At 37.4% G+C, this 18,686-nt stretch overlaps 2 protein-coding genes and 1 long non-coding RNA gene across 3 annotated transcripts; 2 read left to right on the forward strand and 1 right to left on the reverse strand.

Moving 5' to 3' along the window:
- Nucleotides 1-2,975: 2,975 nt before the first annotated feature.
- LOC106950100 (uncharacterized) lies at nt 2,976-4,237 on the reverse strand. The gene is made up of 2 exons (XR_001425534.1): nt 4,130-4,237; nt 2,976-3,210 (listed from the first exon to the last, which is right to left on the reverse strand). It is a non-coding gene; the product is annotated as an uncharacterized LOC106950100 (long non-coding RNA).
- Nucleotides 4,238-8,549: 4,312 nt separating this feature from the next.
- LOC106950099 (motor neuron and pancreas homeobox protein 1-like) lies at nt 8,550-11,731 on the forward strand. The gene is made up of 3 exons (XM_015036751.1): nt 8,550-9,106; nt 9,748-9,908; nt 10,777-11,731. The coding sequence occupies exons 1-3, from the start codon at nt 8,650-8,652 to the stop codon at nt 11,104-11,106; spliced, it is 948 nt and encodes a 315-aa protein (XP_014892237.1). The 5' UTR covers nt 8,550-8,649; the 3' UTR covers nt 11,107-11,731.
- A 994-nt stretch (nt 11,732-12,725) lies between these two features.
- LOC106950098 (coiled-coil domain-containing protein 108-like) lies at nt 12,726-18,110 on the forward strand (the record flags this gene model as incomplete). The annotated part of the gene is made up of 15 exons (XM_015036750.1): nt 12,726-12,908; nt 13,214-13,392; nt 13,468-13,570; nt 13,717-13,883; nt 14,058-14,266; nt 14,838-14,974; nt 15,060-15,285; nt 15,396-15,661; nt 15,746-15,901; nt 16,030-16,247; nt 16,352-16,508; nt 16,650-16,787; nt 17,421-17,672; nt 17,748-17,887; nt 18,026-18,110. Coding segments are annotated over exons 1-15 (2,475 nt in total), but the record flags the coding sequence as incomplete, so codon positions are not given.
- Nucleotides 18,111-18,686: the final 576 nt, after the last annotated feature.

Consider the following 18,686-nt stretch of genomic DNA (forward strand, 5'->3'; position numbering starts at 1 on the left):
TTCTCTTCAAGCAACACATTGAATTGGACAAAAGTAAAAGCAAAAGGCATGAGATATTCTCAGACTGAGACAGATATAGCTAATAAATCTTTTGCTTGTGGCTGAGTCAGAAAAAAACTACCAAGAGGGATCAGAGGAAGGGAGAAATCTGAATAATGAGTTCTGGTGGGTGGTGGAGTGCTTGTGTCCCCCTCTTGCCCTCGTGTCACCAGCAAACTCAATGGCTTCATCAATTTGTAGCCATTATCACATCAATGGACAAGAATGGAGAGAGGAGGAGAGATACAGATCGAGGGTATGGAGCAAGCTTCTGCTACACCATCTGTGATTGCTGAACATAAATGAAGAAAGAACTAATCACTTTATATAGCATCCCAATATGCAGATGCGTCTGACCACTAACTTATTCACAGTCTATGGAAAATGCAAGAAACGCTGCCATATTTACTAGTAGCTAAAATGAAAACAATACAAAGGTCTACAAGATAAAGAGCTAATGCTAGTTTATATTTTCTACAAGGTAAATTATTTGTATTTGTTCAAAATCATTTCACTGGAATCCAAACTATGTATATAAGCTATATAAGCTTCAGGCTACTTCAGCAGCAACAATGTCTTCAAAGGTCTGTCTAAGAAGTCAGTCAGCTGCAGCTGATCCAGAATGCAGCTGCTCACATTCTCACTAAAACTAGGAAAATAAAACAGAGTCCAAAGTTCTTACACTGGCTCCTTAAACAGACTTTAAAATAACCTTTTGTTTAGTAAATCACTGAATCTCTTGGCCCCAAAATACATAAAATACCTGTTGTTGATGTTGTTGTTGTTGTATCATTCTTCCAGACCACTGAGATCCTCTGGTTCAAGTTTACTCTGCATCCCCAGAATCAAACATGGAGAAGCAGCATTCATGTTCTTATTCCCCTCTATTGCGGAACAAACTTTCAGAAAACTGAAGAACTGCTGAAACAGAGTTCCTTAAACCAAGACTTTTGGGGGAATCCCTGTAGAAGATCTTAAATGTAAGGTCCAACAGAAAGAACATGAAGAAAAAGAAGAAAACATTTAAATGTGGACTAAATGAACACAACCTGGATGCGTTAACCACTGAGGACACAAACATTTTAGATGTCCACTAAATTTAAATATATTTTTGACAATGTCTTGAGCATACATGCAGGTGATAAACCACGCTAACTCATTTTAGCTACACTACTACACTGCTTTAACTAGGCTATTTTACCTGGTGTGGACACTAACACATGCAACCCAAGTAAAATGGTAAATAAATGCTATCTATTTCCTTATTGAATGAGCAAGTGCATGTCGATGTGTAGTCCAATGAACGAAGGGGCCGTGTGAACAAAAGCAGCTGTGGAGCTGATAAGGATAAGCAAATAGCTCCACACACATCATTAGCTGCTCATTTACAGACATCAAGCAAGAGGCCAGGTGCCTGTTGGGAACTGCCAGCCATACGTGCCTCCATGCAGTATCATGTTTCACCTACACCTTGTAACACCTGCAACTGAAGAGCTTGTTTAACCAGAAATGGCTTCAACCTGCCAGTCGTCTCAGCAACAGCTTTCTCTCACGTCTAAACGTCATAATTTCATTATTATATTTCACCAAGTTAGCACAAGTCTGCCAGTCTGATATTGTCTGATTCTCCAGTGAAAGTGGTTACATTTAAAGGCTTTGTTGTTCTGGTGTCTGTTATATAAAAGCAAAATAAAAATAAATACATAAATAAATAAAAAAAACTAAAGAAATCAATCAGACCTTTTAAGACTTAGTTGCTTTGGTGAGGGCTACGAACATAAACGTATTTGTCTGTCGTTGGTACACAGAAAGATGCAGGACAGAGGTTTTAATGTAAAAATAAGGAAAAAGATATCAGGGAAAGGGGAAATTAGGGACACAAATAGGATTATGCAAATATGTGAACATTTGCATCACTTACAACAAGCAGTTTGAGTTTCCGTTCTAACTGGTTTTGTTCCAGGATTTCCCTCTGGTCAGATCCATCCAATTCCCCCTTAACAAGCTTCACAATGCTGCCGCCACCATGTTTCACTGTGGAAATTATACATTTTGTTCGATGACCAAATGTTAGTTTCTCAGCACACACAACACTTTGCACTGGCAAACCAAAAACTTTAGTTTTTGCCTTTAGAGTACACTCTTTCACATATTTCCTGTGTATCCTTGGTGGCAGAAAGCCTTTTTTTTTTTAAAACCCCTCTTTCATCAAGATAATATTTGTGGAGTGCACAGCCAATAATTGTCCTGTTGAAATATTCTCCTTTATGACGTGTAGAACAACACTCCCTCTTTCAGAGTTATAAATTATTTGGCTGTCTTTCTGAATAAAACTCTCTGTGTTTGGCCTGTCCATTTTAGTGGATAGTTTGGTCCTGGTCCTTTTATGCTCCTTTTACTTTCAGATGATTGCTTGAACACTGCTCTGTCGGATCCCCACGGCTCAGGATATTATTTAAAACATTACTCTGGTTTAAACTTCTCCACAACTTCATTGTTATTTTTTCTGCTGTCTTTCCTGGTCTTCGTGATGCTATTTGATCACTAATGGATTCTAACAAACCGTTGAGATCTTCAGACAACAGTTTGATTTATACTTATATTAAATTCCACATGTGGATTCTGCTTACTTAGTAGGCACAAGATTGCTTTGCATTGTAATCCCCCCCCAGTCTGGACACCTTGTTTAACATTTTTCTCCCTTTAAGTAACAATACGTGTGTGTAACACCAACCCCAACGAAAAAGCAGAACTGTAAAATGAATGTCTCCACCGCAGAAAGAATGGATGAGTGACCGGCATAAACTACTTTTATCCAAATTGCTTTTCAACATATATCATCATGCATAGAATAGCAACACCGTAACAGACAGAAGACAGCTTAGCAATAATATCAAAACACTGCAATTCATTTTTGGAATTTACAAGCCTTTCCCTGCTGTAGTTTAATTTATTTTTTTCCCTGAACAGTCGGCGTTCATTTCATCACTGAATTCGCTTCAGCTGAGCAACATTGGGGAAAAAAAGCATAAAGGTGAGCTGATGGGATTGTGTCAGGCAAGACGATGTTGAAGAATTATGTGGTTCTCTTTATCACCAAATCGTGGAGCTTTCACACACGCATGGGCACGCAGACACGAATGCGTGTGGACACACAGGCGTGGAGCCGAGCTGATTAAAGAACACAAACATGGATTGGTGGGAGGGTCCACAAACCACAAGGCTAATTGAACTGTCTCCACGCTGAAAAGATGGAACATCAGTCATAAACCTTGCATGTGATGAAAAGAAAGGAGGAGCAAAAGAAGCAAACCATATAAAACTGGTTTCAGATATTTGTTGAAGATTTTCCTTACACTATAAGGCATTTTAATCTCACATTCTATGGCAATTTTCAGTTCTTCTAAAAGTTTGCAGTTTCTATAACTTAATGATGACTAGACGTGATTGATTATACTTTGTTGTTGCCCTACACGGCTTTAGCTAAACTGCTTTGATTTTTCTCTTGTTTGTGTGATTTGCTTTTGTGACTTTGAATTGAAGTCGTGGTATTTAGTTTAGGCTTCTTAAATAGGAACAATAATTATCTCCTGTTGCGAGTTGAGATTTTTTAAAATAACAGAGACACGTGAATTCAGTGTGATGTTTTCCCATTATGCACTGCTACCTAACTCAGATGTTTTGCTTCAGAGGACAAGTCATTGAAATCTTAGATAAAATAGCATAAAATGTGCTAAACAGAATACAAATGTAAACTAAATGACACATTAAATAAAATAGGTAACTACAATGGAACCAACTTTATCATCTGGAACTGGAAACTTTATCATCTGAACTTTTAATCATTTAGTGAAATTTGTGGGTAACCAGCTGTTAAACATTTCTAAATGTCTCTACACCACCATATTACTCATGCTATGGGGATTCTGAATATAATTTAAAACTCTACAGGGAGACTTAAATACCAAAATACATTCCCTTGTTTGGTGAATTGATGTTTAATCTAAAACTCTTACAGTTATTTGACCTGATTTAGTACAACACTGACCTTTTACATTTCTATTAATTGCAAATTATTATTGTTTTTTACCTCTCCTTTTTTTGTCTTTTCCCACCACAGCAAACCATCTGTCTTCATTTAGTCCAATCCTCTGCGAGTACATCCTCTGTACCCGCAAACCAGCTAACGTCATGTCCAGTTTCACCACATCCATAAATCTATTTTTTTGGTCTACAGAGATTATCTAATATGAAGCTATTTGAGCACTCCATCCCACTGACCACTGGGCCATTTCATGATTTTATGCTTAGTCTGCTATTATTTGCATAATTAATACACGACTGTGGCTGCACACAGAAGGAAAGCCTAAGCCTTTAATGTGCAGCAGTGGGGCTCATTCATTGGGATGACAAGTCAATGTGTAGGCAGGAAGTGAAAAAGCTAGATGACTGACCTAAAGACAAACTGTTCCTCAATCCAACAAAAGCAGAAGATGATCACTATTGATAATAAGCATCAATAACCATTCAGTAGAAAGAGTGCAAAGCTTTAAGATAATTGGAGTACAGCTCTTTGACGACCTCACCCAGGCTTGGATCATAATTACGGCCCAACAAAAACTGTAGTACTGCACAGATTTGTTCAAAATTGTTTCACGTTGGACCATACATATGCCACAAATAAAGGTTTCATCTACAACATGCACACAAAAAGCAGCTCTGCTTTATTGTTTTATATTGTGACCAATGTAAGAGTTTAAAGAATGTTTCCAAGTTTATAAATGCATCAATACCACTAAAAGTGTTTGACTCTATCCTACAACTAAAGAAGACAACAGAACAGTCAATCTGTCGACGATTCCAAACTGCAAGGAGGCATTATGTCAATTTAAAATAAAAGGAAGAGCCATGGTATGCTTAGATGTCTTTGGTCTATTATGAATGACTGTGTTTTTTTTTTTTTTTTTTGTAAAATATCATTTATAAAATCCAGACAAATTCTGTTTTCTTGAAGGATCTCCTGCTGTTTGTCAAAGCCTTTATGTGTTTGTTTAAAGGAAGCCATTTGGGTAATGAGTGTTTTGGAAGCGTGAGCCTTCAGAGCAGCCTTGGATTTCCACAGAGCAACAGATGTTTAACTACTCCCTGCAGCCACTCCTCCGCTGCCCTGTCGCACCTCGTGTCTTTGTGTGTTAAGCAGCTCTACGTGTGTCTGTCTCCTCCTCTCATTCACCAACTCCTGTTCAGAACTAATTAGTGCATCTTCTCTCCTCCTGTCGCTTCTGCCCTGAATCCTTATCTAACTGTGCTGTCCTCCCAGCCTTTTACAGTGCTGAGTAATACTCCTCCAATCTCACCTCTCCTCCCCCCCTTAGCCCTCCTCCTTTTCCCAGTCTCCTCCTCTGTTCCTCCCTCTTGTCCTCCTCATTATCCCCAAGTCTCAGTTGTGATGGCTGCCATTAATCAACCCGTTTTAAACCAAAACAGAACCTTGAAACCCTAGACGACCACCCCGGCTCAAAAAGGAAGTTTTCTATTCCCCCGCGGTCCATTAGACCAATCAGAACAAGACAGGGGTATGACAATAGAAACAATGGAAAACAAAAAGCAGATATTGGACAATATACCACAGTGGGGCACATGCACCAGGAGAACAACAGGCTTTTTTGTGCTGGATATGTTGGGAATTTTAGAAGATTTTCCACTTGACCTAATATCTCCTGGGATACTTGGTTCTATTTTACTTTTTAAAACTGGGGTGCTTAAGGTGTTTTTTTATATTGTCTATGTTTTTCTTTGCACAAATGAATATGTTCATAACATTTTTGTTTTGTATGTCGAAGTTGTGCAAAAATTATGCTGAATTTGATTTTCTCTTCACAGATTGCACTACTTTGCATTCGCATATCTTAAAAATCTCCCCTTTTGTTTTATTTTTATTTTTATTTTTTTCTTCAAATGTGTTTGCCAATATCATTAATAGGATGTCAAAATACACTGTTGGTTTAAAGTCAGTGATTTATTTCTGCAGCTCTCCCTTCCACCAACAAGATGATCTTTTCCCGCTTAAGGTTCAAGAAAATGGCCCACTGTGTTAAACTTGCTTTCATTTGTGTTTGAAAAGAGGAAACATGAATGGAGAAGGGCCGAGTGACTTCCCAGCTTTGTGACTTACTATCGTTTTAAACTGATCAAATTAGTGGATACTGAACCCCACTTGAAGCACAAAAAAATGACAAAAGGTTTGTTGCCAAGCAAAGGACAGTTTAATTTTTATTTGAACTTTGTGTTGCAGTATAAAAGCTGAAAATATAATTCAAAGCTTCAAGCTTTGAATTATATTTTCAGCTTTTGAATTGTCCTAGTAAAACTGTAATACAGCTTTAGAGTTTGTCACATGATCATATTATTAGATTTTACCCATTTATTTTAATACCCTAATTCTTTTTTAGGAAGTATAATTAAATACTTGTTTAGTGTCTATTTACCCTCATTCTTCAGCTGTATCCTTGAAAACCATCCATTTTTGTCCCATCTACTTATTTCAGAGTAGCAATTTATGATTGGAATCTGTTTGTGAAAAGATGCTCATTTTATGTGTAAGAGTTGAATGAAAAAGCCCTTTTTTGTTAAAGGTGAAAACATAAAAGTTTAATCATCATAAATCACACTCTCAGCTCAGTATGTTGGTGAAAAAAGTTCACGTCTCTTTTAATCCACAGAATCTAAATTTATGTGATATCTGAGCTTTTATATTCAACATCCAGCCTGGGGTCATTTGGTTTGTATGTTGTCCCCTGGTCTCTCTCAGGCTATTCTGGCTTCCTCATGTGGGAGGTAAATAGGCACAGTCCCATGTACTGTACCTCTTCCAAGCATAATTTTAAGATGTTCTTTCCACATGCAAACACTGCTTTTTATTTTATTTTGCAGGTGCTGCATGTAACAGTGATTTTAGATGAACTCCTACAACCTTGCCTTGTAAATAACACGTTTTCTCCACAGATGCGAAGAGCTGCCGTATCAGATCTTGAAAAATTTCCAGACTCTCGTGTTCTTGTTGATTTTTCCATTTTTGACTTCTCCGGGAGTCAGAATTTCCAAGTTCCAACTACAAACAGAATGCTGTACAAGTGGCAGATCTTTGAGGAGAGAAGAAAAACACACATGCATGCATCAAGATGCAAACAGCTCTTTGGATATGGCATATGGATGCTTTTCAAGTCAGTCTATTTAGGTAAATCCCCACTTGTCATTAATCTGAACTAATCTGCATGATGTCAGTTAAAAAAAAATGTATTGTCTGATTATAACGTTGGTTGTAGCTGAATATTTTTTAGCATCTGCATGCCGGTACACACATATACACACTTTTAAACTCTGTGGCTGCTTTGTTCGTTGTTGAGTCCAGCAGGTGTTGGTGTGTTTGTCTTTGACATGAGAGAGTTTGTTTTCCCATGGTATATGACAGGCCTCTTATCAGCCCTGTAATACCTAGCAGGAAATCACCACTGATGACTGTGGCACAAGCGCACATCTAAACAGTTTGGACATTTTAATACAAATCTAATTACTCAGTCTGAAGCCCTTATTGGTTTTTTTTTTTTTTTTTTACAGAACAGATGTAGTTCGGGTTGACGGGAAGCTGCACCTTGATTTATGTTTTTCTCCGAGTGTAGCATAGGCTGAGAGAATAAACACCAAACATCCGCTGCACACTGGTTTTGCGTCACCTGTTCACACTTTATATTTGGCTCCCCTCTGCAAAGGGGAGAAAATAAGTTTGCTTTCTATCAGTTTACTGCCTTTTTATGTGCTCGGTGGTGTGGTGATGACTGGTAATCATTGCTGTGGGTGTTGATAAGAGTGGCTCTGTTTCTGTCAACCTTAATAGGTAATAAAGTTTAATGAGGAATTAGCTGTAAAATTATTAATTTTGTCACAGAGATTGCAGCAATTACACCAATATAGTTTTCAAGACTGTTTGCAGGTGTCCAAAGATGCAGGTGCAATGTAATATATGGCTTTAAAAGGTTTTGTGAGAAAACCACACATTAACGTCACATAAAGCTGGGATCATATGAGGTGATGGATAACACAGCGATAAGCTAAATGAGAACGTAAGAAAGTGACAGAATGAGAGCAGAACAGATGGGGACCATATAAACAAGTGGTGACCTTTTAATTTGGAAAAGACATGTAAAATGTAGATCTTGACAATCTATATTGAGGATAAGGGTGATGTGCTCCTTCCTTTTAGCCAAACTGAACAGTTCAAGGGTGTGCTGAAAGAGGTGCTCAATAATCCAAGAGAGTGTAAGTGTCCTGACCCTGTGCTGCAAGTGCCCTGGCCAATCACAGGGGGAGGAGATTTTATGGCACAATTGTGTGCCAGTAATTTTTCCTTTCACTGCTGGGGTGGGCGAAAGGGGTTTTTACGCATATGATCAAAGTGGACTTGGTCAGAGAGGGGACAATTCTTCCACAAGAAGGAAAGGCAGCAACTGGCACCAACAAGTGACATTTAATTTTCTCAATTAGAAAAGAAGCGTTCTACTTTTTTTTCAAACCTAAGTACCGCCTGCGTCTTGGAGGAGGACGACTATCGCCATGGAGAAGTCCAAAAACTTTCGCATTGACGCGCTGCTGGCGCAAGATTCAGACAGGGGAACGGGCAGGGACAGCGTGTCCCCGAGACTGTTTCACAACAGGAGCCCTGATATTAGTCCAGCGTCGACGCGCGGCTCAGATTCGCCCTCTTCTCATCCAAAGTATCCAAGCTCATCTCCAGCCCAGCTGTCTACTGTGTCCAAGCCGCATCTCCTCAACCTGTCTCCGTCTGGATTCACCTCTCTGCAACACGTCGGTCTTATTGGAATGCATCCGGCGTCCATGTATCCGCTGGCGGGCCTCGGAGGCCAGCACCCTGCCTTGATGTATCCAGCCTTTGCGCAGCTGGTTCAGCCTCATCCGGAGCACACGAAGGGGGGCGGCATGGCCACGATGCTTCCAGTGGATCCTTGGGTCAGGGGAGGAATTGTGATGCCAAGATTTGGAGAGTATGTAGGTGGGTTCATTGCGAAATATCAGTCTGTTTTCTAAAAGTTTTATAATTAACCTAAACGCTTTAAGCAATAATAATAATAATAATAATAATAATACATCTTTTAAAATTAACATGTTAACAAATATCTCCCAGACTTTTTTCCTCTGAAGAGAAGCATTTGAAAATTTACTGTAAAAAAAGAAGCATTTTTTTATTAGAGTGAAATTATGGGATGAAGAAAGTATAGCTACATTTAAAAACTAGTAGTGTGCTTTTTTCAAGTAACCACTTAGTTGTTTTTTTTATGTTTTGATTTCTTGATATTCTGGATGTGCAGCTGTGATTGACAGAAAAATAGGTTTGGCACAATAATGTTGTTTTTTTGTTTTGTTTTTTTTTTTTTTTTTTTTTTTTTCTTTGCCAACAAGGTAAAACCTGCAAAGGATCTTCCATTAATCAGCTGTTTATTCATGCAGGGTTTTCATTAATGTGATGGACCTCTGTAGAGTTTATTACCACCTCCAAAATCAATCACTCATTGGAATAAATGTTAGGAACAAGGGGACATTATTACCTACAGGCAGATTGACACCTTTAGTGCGAGCCGTCAGTTTATTTTTTTATCACTAATAATAAATACGATGTTTATGTTTCTGTCCTAGCACCAGGTCAGGGAGCCTTACTGGGGAAGTGTCGAAGGCCCAGGACCGCTTTCACCAGTCAGCAGCTGCTGGAACTGGAAAATCAGTTCAAGCTCAACAAGTACCTGTCCAGGCCCAAACGTTTCGAGGTGGCCACCTCACTCATGCTGACGGAGACTCAGGTTAGAAAGTGGGAAATGCATTTCAGTCAGAAACACAGGAAATATTTCTGCTTTGTAAAATGTTATTTAATGTCATTAGGGTACATGTTCTGAGGTGTTATAAGATGAATGTCTTTAAAATGCTTCCAATCAGGCAGGTCTTGTTTGATATAATTATATTTTTCTATTTATATTTTAATGCATTTTTTAAAAAATATTCTATTTTGCTGTTTTGTTTTCAAATTGTGGCACATGTCATCTATAATGTATTACAGCTGGACTGAATGTATGGCACAGTACCGACACAGTCAATAAATCAGAACATTATTGAAAAGCCCACATATTTTAGGAACTTTATCATTAAGTGAAACACATTAAATTACTACACACAGAAGGATGTCTGGAAGCTTTTATTTCTGTTAATGATGATGATTCTTCACTTACAGCAATTTAAAACATATTTAAAAATTAGATTATTATATCAGACCAATAAGAAAAAAACTATTAAAAAAAGAAAAAAAAAAGAAAGAAATTTGGGCTTAAAACCTGCTTAGTGGTTGTTATTTCAAAAGGTACCATTTTTCTGACAAACAAGACTCATTTAGACATGTATTCTAATTTACTGATTATGACTGCAATATATAGCATAGTGGATACAAATATTGTGCATTATTGTAATTTGATAAGTTATTTGTAAGCTATACTGTGATAATGTAGTGTTATGTTTGGCATTATATACCACACTTCAGTATTTTTATAGTTTTTGTCCTGTTTCTATTAAGTGAAGTAAAACAGTGATATGTATTTCAGGACAATTTACCAAAAAAAAAAATATATTTCAAACTGAAAAGAAGGTGATGTCAAGCTTCAATCATCTTGTGTGTTTTAGGTGAAGATCTGGTTCCAGAACAGACGCATGAAGTGGAAGAGAAGTCGCAAAGCGAGGGATCAAGTTATTGCAACAGCTGACAATACAATGGACATACAGAGTCTCAAACATCATCACATCTCCCTCAGCTCAAGCCTGCAAGATGAAAGGCAGAGAGAGGTGGAGGATGAGTTTGGAATAGAAGAAATGAAACAGCTGAGCAAAGCATCTTTGAGCTCTGTCACCTTCACAAGATACAGAGGAGGTGGTGGGCCAGGGATCTACACTTCTTACTCTGAGGAAGAGATTGAGGAAGGTCTTCCAAGAGAAAGAAGTGGAAGTTCTTCATAGGATGAATTTGTGGATGTGTACTTACTATATGTTTATTTGGTTTAATATTTATTATGCGTTTTGTAACTACAGCAGAGCTCCTGGAGGAAAAGATGTTTTAGGCCAAACTACAGTTCCATGTTTCCAGCAGAAAAATGTGTCAGTAAATTGTTGTGCTCTTTAGCCTTTACACATTGATTTAAAGTTCATTTTTCCCTTACAATTTAAAGACAAGCATACAAGATTTTATGTTTATGTTTGTAAGAAGTGACCTTCTACAGAGGCAATAAAGCAGATTACACACAATAAACAAACTGTTATTTTGTATGCACTTAAACAAGATATACTTATTTTATTCTTGGTTACACTTTTGGGCAAAAAGTCAAAACAGATTTGTAGATGGAAACACATGAACCATGTCCCTAAATATTCAATTTTCTTGGTCTACTACAAAGTATGTTGTATTTTAAAGTACTTAACATTTTATCTTTTGGAATTAAAAAAAATCATGTGGTAAACACTTTTTAACTGTTAACCCTTGGTGTTTTACTTCACACTTTTGTGAGAAATGTTGTACAGGACTGTTTTTGTCATGTTAAATTGCTTGTTAATTTAATTAAAGTCACAGTCTCAAAATACTTTCCAGTGAACAGTGTTTTAAAACGAGTTAACATAGAATTCTCCTGGTATTGTTTTAAACTGATTTTTTTTATTTTAACGTACAATCTATTTTTTTATTTATTTTTTTTTACAAAAGTGCAATACATTGAGTGTTTTATGATAAGGTGAATTCATGACTGAACACTGAAGATTAAATACATTGTTGGAAATTTATAGTATTACGAGTGACAATATATAAAAGTACACTCTCCATAAAGTTAATATTTGTGAAATTATCATAAATTTGTAGATTCAAATATTATCTGACATCCGTGTGCATATAATTTCTATATTAAAAACGGACGTTAGAGGAGATTCATGTCTGACGTCTTCTCGCTTTGGGTTCAATATAAAAAATTGTAGATGTCTGAGAGGTTTAATACATGAATTTGATACAAGCTGATCATAATTGTCATAATACCCACTAATACGTTTTATACGTTTTATAGATAGACTGCCAATATTTTTTCAGCAAATTTTTAAATATCATAATTCAATTTTTAGTTTAATATGCATATTTAACATGCATTCCATTTGATATAATAATAGTAAGTTAATCCTTTAAATTTCAGACGTAGATTATAATCATCTATTTAATAGCGCTACAAAGTTGAAATAAGTTCACTGCAGCAACATGATCCTCACAGGATTCCGTAATTCTTGCGCAAATCTAACGTTTACTCGTTGTCATGGAAATGTCATGGAAACGTCGTAACTAAGGAACTTAACCGCTTTCTCTGAGGATTTTTATCTGAAATTCTACTCTTAGCTAGTTGTTAGAGCCATATAAGGTAAGACTGGCGTGTTATTGTTACAGTACGCAAGGTTTTGTAACAGCTGTGTGGAGTTCCCTCCATGTTCGAGTGTTTTTGAGTGTTTTTGTGGTTGAGTTTTACGTTACTGTACCGTTATGTAATACCCGCAAAAATGATATATCCATGCCTTCCATTATGAATGCGCTGCTCTCTACCCACAGCCATGTTAGCTGAATCCCGCTGTCCAGCCTGTTTGGCGTCTGTTTTTTGTCGATGGAAGCGCTCCGGCAGAGAGACTGACGTCAAAGTAAAGTTCAAAACACACGCTCAGACTCACAGAGGCATATCTTCACTGAAACTGAGAAAATGAATGCCGATTACGGAAGTTCAAAAGGGGACTGGTGTAATGTATGTAAACCTTAGCATATACAGGGTTTAAAAAGTTTGTTTGTAATATATAAAAAGATACACTTGTGGTGTGCATTTGTAATCATCCCCACGTAAGTATTTTTGCAGAACCACCTTTTTACTTTAATTACATTCGGATGTGATTAACTTATATTTCTTTTCCAAAATTCAGTTCAGTTCAAAAATAATTTATTGATTCCAAAGTGCACTGTAAACTGTATTAAATGCAGCTGATTTTTCCTTTATTTTAGTCATTAATCCTTAAAGTTTTCCAAATTTCCATTCTATGCTTCTTTCCTCTGCAGGAATCCCAGCTCCCTGATGTAAAAGAATATCAAATAGAACCCCTTCTCCAAAGAAACATCTTCTTAGGCCTAGAAACCACATTAGATCTGACATGGAAGGACTGGGTCATTGGAAGAGAGTACACCAAGACACTGGTGATAAGGAACATCCGTAATAAGCTGCAGAAGCTGCACATTAGGTAATACAAACTCATAAACACAGCTCAAAGCCACAGATAAAGAAGACAACAAAGCCTCCCCTTCTCTCAACACAGTGCTCCAGGGTCCAAGTTTTTCTCAATTTTGAATCCTAAAGTAGTTCTTCTCAGCCCAGGGACTTCAGTCTCCATACCCATCACTTTTAAACCTCTCCAAAAGGTAGGCTATTCTGCAATTAAATGAAAGATCACCTGAACTTTATTAGAAACAGAAAAGTAGTCAATGGCCAACTGTGTAGCTTTTGTTAACTATTTTGTTTTATGTTACTTATTTTGTTTCTGTTTCTGTCTGATTGCATGGGGCAGTGTGGATATAACGACTGCATTCAGTTTCAAGCTATTGAAGGAAGCTTTAAAGTATGCCTGCATGCTGTACTTCCAAGTCATATTCTGAAGGTGCCCGAATCTGTGATGCTCCCCCTATGTGCTGTTGAGCACTACACACTAACCAGTTTCCCACTAAAAAATATCAGGTACCTTTGATTGTTCTTAGTTTTTATTTTCATTTCCCTGCATATATAAAAAGTGTGATTTTCTTTCATAATCTTCAAGGAACTCTTGTCAAGTATGTTCTATTTTCATCTGTCTCTCTTGAGCCATTGTTGTCTCTTCAATTGTCTTGTGTTTTCTTTATTTTCCTCCTCCAGTAAGGTTCATTTGTCATTTAAATGGGATAGTGCAGCTCCCTTCCAACTCAGTCCAGAACAAGGCCGGCTAAAACCCGGTCAGCAGTGTGTCATCGAGGTGGACTTTCAGCCGCTAGAGGCGCAGGTGTACCAGCAGCAGGTGCACTGCACATATGGAGAAGATGGCAGCAAAGCTGATAGCTGCTGCGCTGTGCTTCTACAAGGGATAGGTACTGCTGAGACTAAACTTGCATTGGGATGTAGAAGGACAAATATGATCTGCTGTGTCTTTAGTGGATTTTTTTCTTCTTCATCAATGACTTTTTGTGGTTTCACTGTATTCTGGACATCTTTCCAGTCAGCTGTGTATCCTACTGACCCATAGTGAGAGACCTTTTAGCGGCTCAGGAAATCTTTGCAGGTGTTTTCAGTTAGTCAGCGGATTAGGGTGCGACCCCATGAGTTACAAATATTTTAACTTTTTCTCAGTACTCATATTTTTTGATACTCTGAATTGTAAGCTTTTATTATCTTTAAGCTATAATTATCAAAGCTACAGCAAAAGCTTGAAATATTTAACTCTATATATAATGAATTTAGATAACTAATGAGTTTCAAGTCATAAAACAAGTGATAAAAAAATAAATTCATGATATTCAAATTTTTTTGAGATGTACGTGTATGAGGCCGTATACAAAACTTCTGACCAGAACTGTACATTATATTAACTACAATTACATGTTTACTAAGTATTTCAACAACTACCATTATTTGCAAAATTAAATCTATTTTTTTTTCCAGCCAAATATCCATTTCTTCAATTAAGAATTCCCAATGAAGAAGAGGAAATCATCCACGGTGATATTGAGTTGGACTTTGGGTCTGTGGCTGTTGGTCACAGTTTGAGTAAACATTTTGAAATCTTCAATCCTTCTCCTGTAAGTAGTAACCATGTGTTCATGCTAAACCTAAAAATCAGACTCTTGGTTTTGTCACATTTTTCCTGTTGTTCCTTTCTGTTAGGTTAGTGTGTGGTTTTCTCTATCACAACTGCCTGGAGCGGTAGCCATATTTGGATCACACTTCAGTTGGGATGTCACCAGTGAGAAAATAGTGCCTGGTGGTTCCATCCAGGTTTTGGTTACTTATTCTCCAACTGAGGTCGACATAGTCTCTGTGGAGTACTTGTCTCTGAATTATAGAGGGTCACTCAGCAAAAGTCATGTCAAACTCATAGGAAAGTGTCTGGGTAAGAGACATTCACTAAAATAAAAACATTACTTTTTTTTTTTTTAATAAAAGGATCGGGGAAACAAAATAAACATATTCTAATTTCTGAAAGAACATTCTTGCTTTCAGGTCCCGAACTTTGTTTGTCCTCCTCTGTGGTCGACTTTGGGTGTGTTGAAGAAAAAAGATTGGCAGTACAAACAGTGGAACTGCTGAACACTTCCCCTGTTCAGGCTACCTACCAATGGGACATAGACAGTGCAAACAGTGTTTTTAGAGTTTCACCAGCAAGTGGCACTGTGCTTCCATATGGCCAAATCAAAGTCAATGTCTCCTACAAACCCACACAACCTATGCCACACCACAGAAGAGTGGCATGTCTCATACTCCTCAGGGTAAAATGGGCAAGTGCAGATGTACTTACAAAATTCAAACAGATGATCCTCCTGAATATTTTTTTCTGATACTGATACTTTCAGGAGCCTCTGTTTCTGGACTTGATTGGTACATGCCACCCAGATTTTCAGAAGCCAGTCGCATTAACACTTGAGCACTTGGTTGAGTACAAGTATAAGTTGTGCTGTATGAGTAACTCATCAGATACACAGCTGGGGGCGCCTTTACCCACAGAAGAGGTAAAAAATAAAAACAAACAGGAAAAAAAAAACAGATTTTCCAGTTTAGCTTAGTTACATATAGAGGTAAGAATTCATAAAAATGACATAGTGTTTGTTTTAACTCTTTAACATTTGTCATTAATCAGGAAGGAAATAGTGCTACTGTCATTCCTCCAGCACCTATGGAGAAATCAAATGAAATCAGGGAAGAACACGTGGATTCTCTCTTCTCGCCATCATTTCCATTTGTATCTACTGAACCAAGTGAACTGCTGTTTAATCACAAAGCAACATCCTTTATCGCTACATCATCTGCTGTCTCACAGTGTGTTACCTTTAAAAATCACACCAAAGAAAAACTCAGGTATTTAAAGGTGTCAGGGAAGTTTTGTTGCCACAATGAAAGTAAAATATCATGTTTTTCCTGTGGAAATATACATATAAACACTTGCAATGATTCTGTTCAAGCCTGATGTGGACCGTTATCCAAGATTCCCCTTTCTGTGTTACTCCTTCATCATTTGAGTTGGCCCCACTGAAATCTACCACTGCGCTTGTGACATATGAACCAAGACAGATCAATGCCCTGCATGGAGGAGAGCTAGAGTGCTTTGCATACTGTAAGGTAATACTACATAACTCAAAGTAATATATTCTGCCATACAGTTCTACTTTCTTTCATTCAAAATGTTTCAAATTGTGATTTGTAGTTTTTTCTTGTTGTAAAAACCAAACAATGTCCTGATTTTTAACTATGCCTCTCTAGATGCCAAAGGAGGATCCTTCTTCAGAACAAGTCCTTCCATGTCTGCCTTGTTGTGTGACTGTCAGAGTCATTAGCCACTCTTTTCAGCCAGGGAAAGAACATTTCACCCCATCCTATATTTTGAAGCCCCAGCAAGTGGTAAGATGAAAGAATTATTTAACTCACATTTTACAGCTGTTGCTAGATCCCATGACAAAAACACATGGGATGGTATTATGTATTTTCTAGACACCTTGAGCTATTTTGTAGCATGATAAAGTAACTATGTAAACTTCAGTTTTTCTAAAAATACTGTATATATTAAACATAACTTAAAAGAACTTTAACTTTGCAATTATAGCCTTGAAATTGGCCACTGTCTGTTTAAAAAGCTCCTGCTCTTTCCTACACCCCGGCTTTAGCAAGCCATCACCACAATGTCCGTCCGTTTACTTCTTATGGGTCTTAGTGGTGTTGGACTGACAAAAAGTCAATTTTACTTAGTGACCCTCTTTAAGATGTATAAATCAACAACAAAATGAGGATAATGTGCTGAACAAAATATATTGGTTTGGTAACATGGTATTTTTTTATATGACATCATCAGATTGTCCACACAGAATTTATATCCTTTATGGTTTAGGTCCTCAATTTTAATTGGAAGTGTTTAGAAAAACGAACTAAAACGAGGAGTATCAGTTGAAATGTGTTTTATTTTTCCCGGAAAATTGTTTCTAATACATCTCAGTAAAAGATTCATTTACTGATTTATTATCACCTTGTTCATTTTAGGTGTTTCCACCTCTGAGTGTTATTTCCTATCGGACCGTGCTACTGCAGAACAACAGCGATCAGCCTCTCACCTTCTGCCTGAAACACAGAACAAACAGTGACTTGCCAAGGTCTGTGCATATGTCACCAGGCTGTGGTTTCATCCAGCCAGGACAACACCAAATCCTTACCATTGGAGCAGTCCCCACTCTGAATAGTCCCACAGACGGGTTTAACTTACCATTGCAGCTTAATGCAGCTCAATTCACGAAGGTACCACATGACACAGGAACATATGATGTGGTAAAACTCAATTACATTGGTCTGTTAAATCTTTGTCTTTCTTAGGAACTGACAGTTGTGAGCTCCTTAAAAAAGCCATGTGTGTCTTTTGAAAATAGCAACAGTTTACATTTCAGCGCTACAGCTGTCGGCTCAAAATCTGAGCACACCCATTCCATCAAGAATTTAAGCAGCGTGCCCATCAAGTTAGTTGACTGATTTGTTATCTTCCGATTGTCATTCTGCCCTTGGTTCTCAGACATTTTTCTATGTTGTATTTTTACTTTGAAATTACCTCAACACCATTTTTACAGCTGGCCTTCTGTGATTGTTCTCCATGACAGGTTTCAGTGGGTCATTTCAGAGAGAGATCGGAATCTTATCTGGGTTGAACCAGATGTTGGCAAACTGCATCCCAATGAGAGCTCGGTGAGAGATTAACAAAGTTCCACACAGTGTGCATTTAGATGCAGTGTATTGTAAAAGTAATCATATTCCTTGAGCAGTTTTATATTTTGTAGAGGTAAAACTGTTCAGGTGGAGGTGGAAGGTAAATGAAATTCTTTTTTTTTTATTTTTAATAAGACAACTGCAAGTTTTTTGAGGTGTGGCTCTAACAAGCAGCTGTTTGTAGAGATTAAACTTTCACAAAAGTGCAGTGATTTCCAGTTTATGCCACAGATCCCCAATGTGAATTAGGTCAGGGCTTCTGTTGCATCATTTTAAAACCTGAAGAGGCTTTGATGAACCATTCCATTGTAGCTCTGGCTGTTTGTTGCTCTGCCTCAAATCTCAACAGTAAACTGGTGTATACATTTTTGCCACATGGGTCAAAGTCATTAGGCAAGCGTATGCTGTTGACAAAATGTGATAAAAAGCAAACAAACTACTAAACAATAAATTAACCATTTGCTGAAACTAACAAATCATTTTTGAGATATCTACCTTTGAAGGTCCAAAACATAAAAAAGATTTTGTAACTTTACCTCAGACGAACAGTTTCCA

Source organism: Poecilia latipinna, unplaced genomic scaffold (assembly GCF_001443285.1).
Source record: "Poecilia latipinna isolate Pla-1442-1.1 unplaced genomic scaffold, P_latipinna-1.0 Scaffold378, whole genome shotgun sequence".
NCBI lineage: Eukaryota > Metazoa > Chordata > Actinopteri > Cyprinodontiformes > Poeciliidae > Poecilia > Poecilia latipinna.

Coding starts and splice junctions, on each gene's coding strand:
- LOC106950099 (XM_015036751.1), top strand. CDS start 8,650: ATGGAGAAGTCCAAAAACTTTCGCATTGACGCGCTGCTGGCGCAAGAT. Junction 9,107..9,747: donor AAGATTTGGAGAGTATGTAG/GTGGGTTCATTG, acceptor TTTCTGTCCTAG/CACCAGGTCAGGGAGCCTTA. Junction 9,909..10,776: donor TCATGCTGACGGAGACTCAG/GTTAGAAAGTGG, acceptor TGTGTGTTTTAG/GTGAAGATCTGGTTCCAGAA.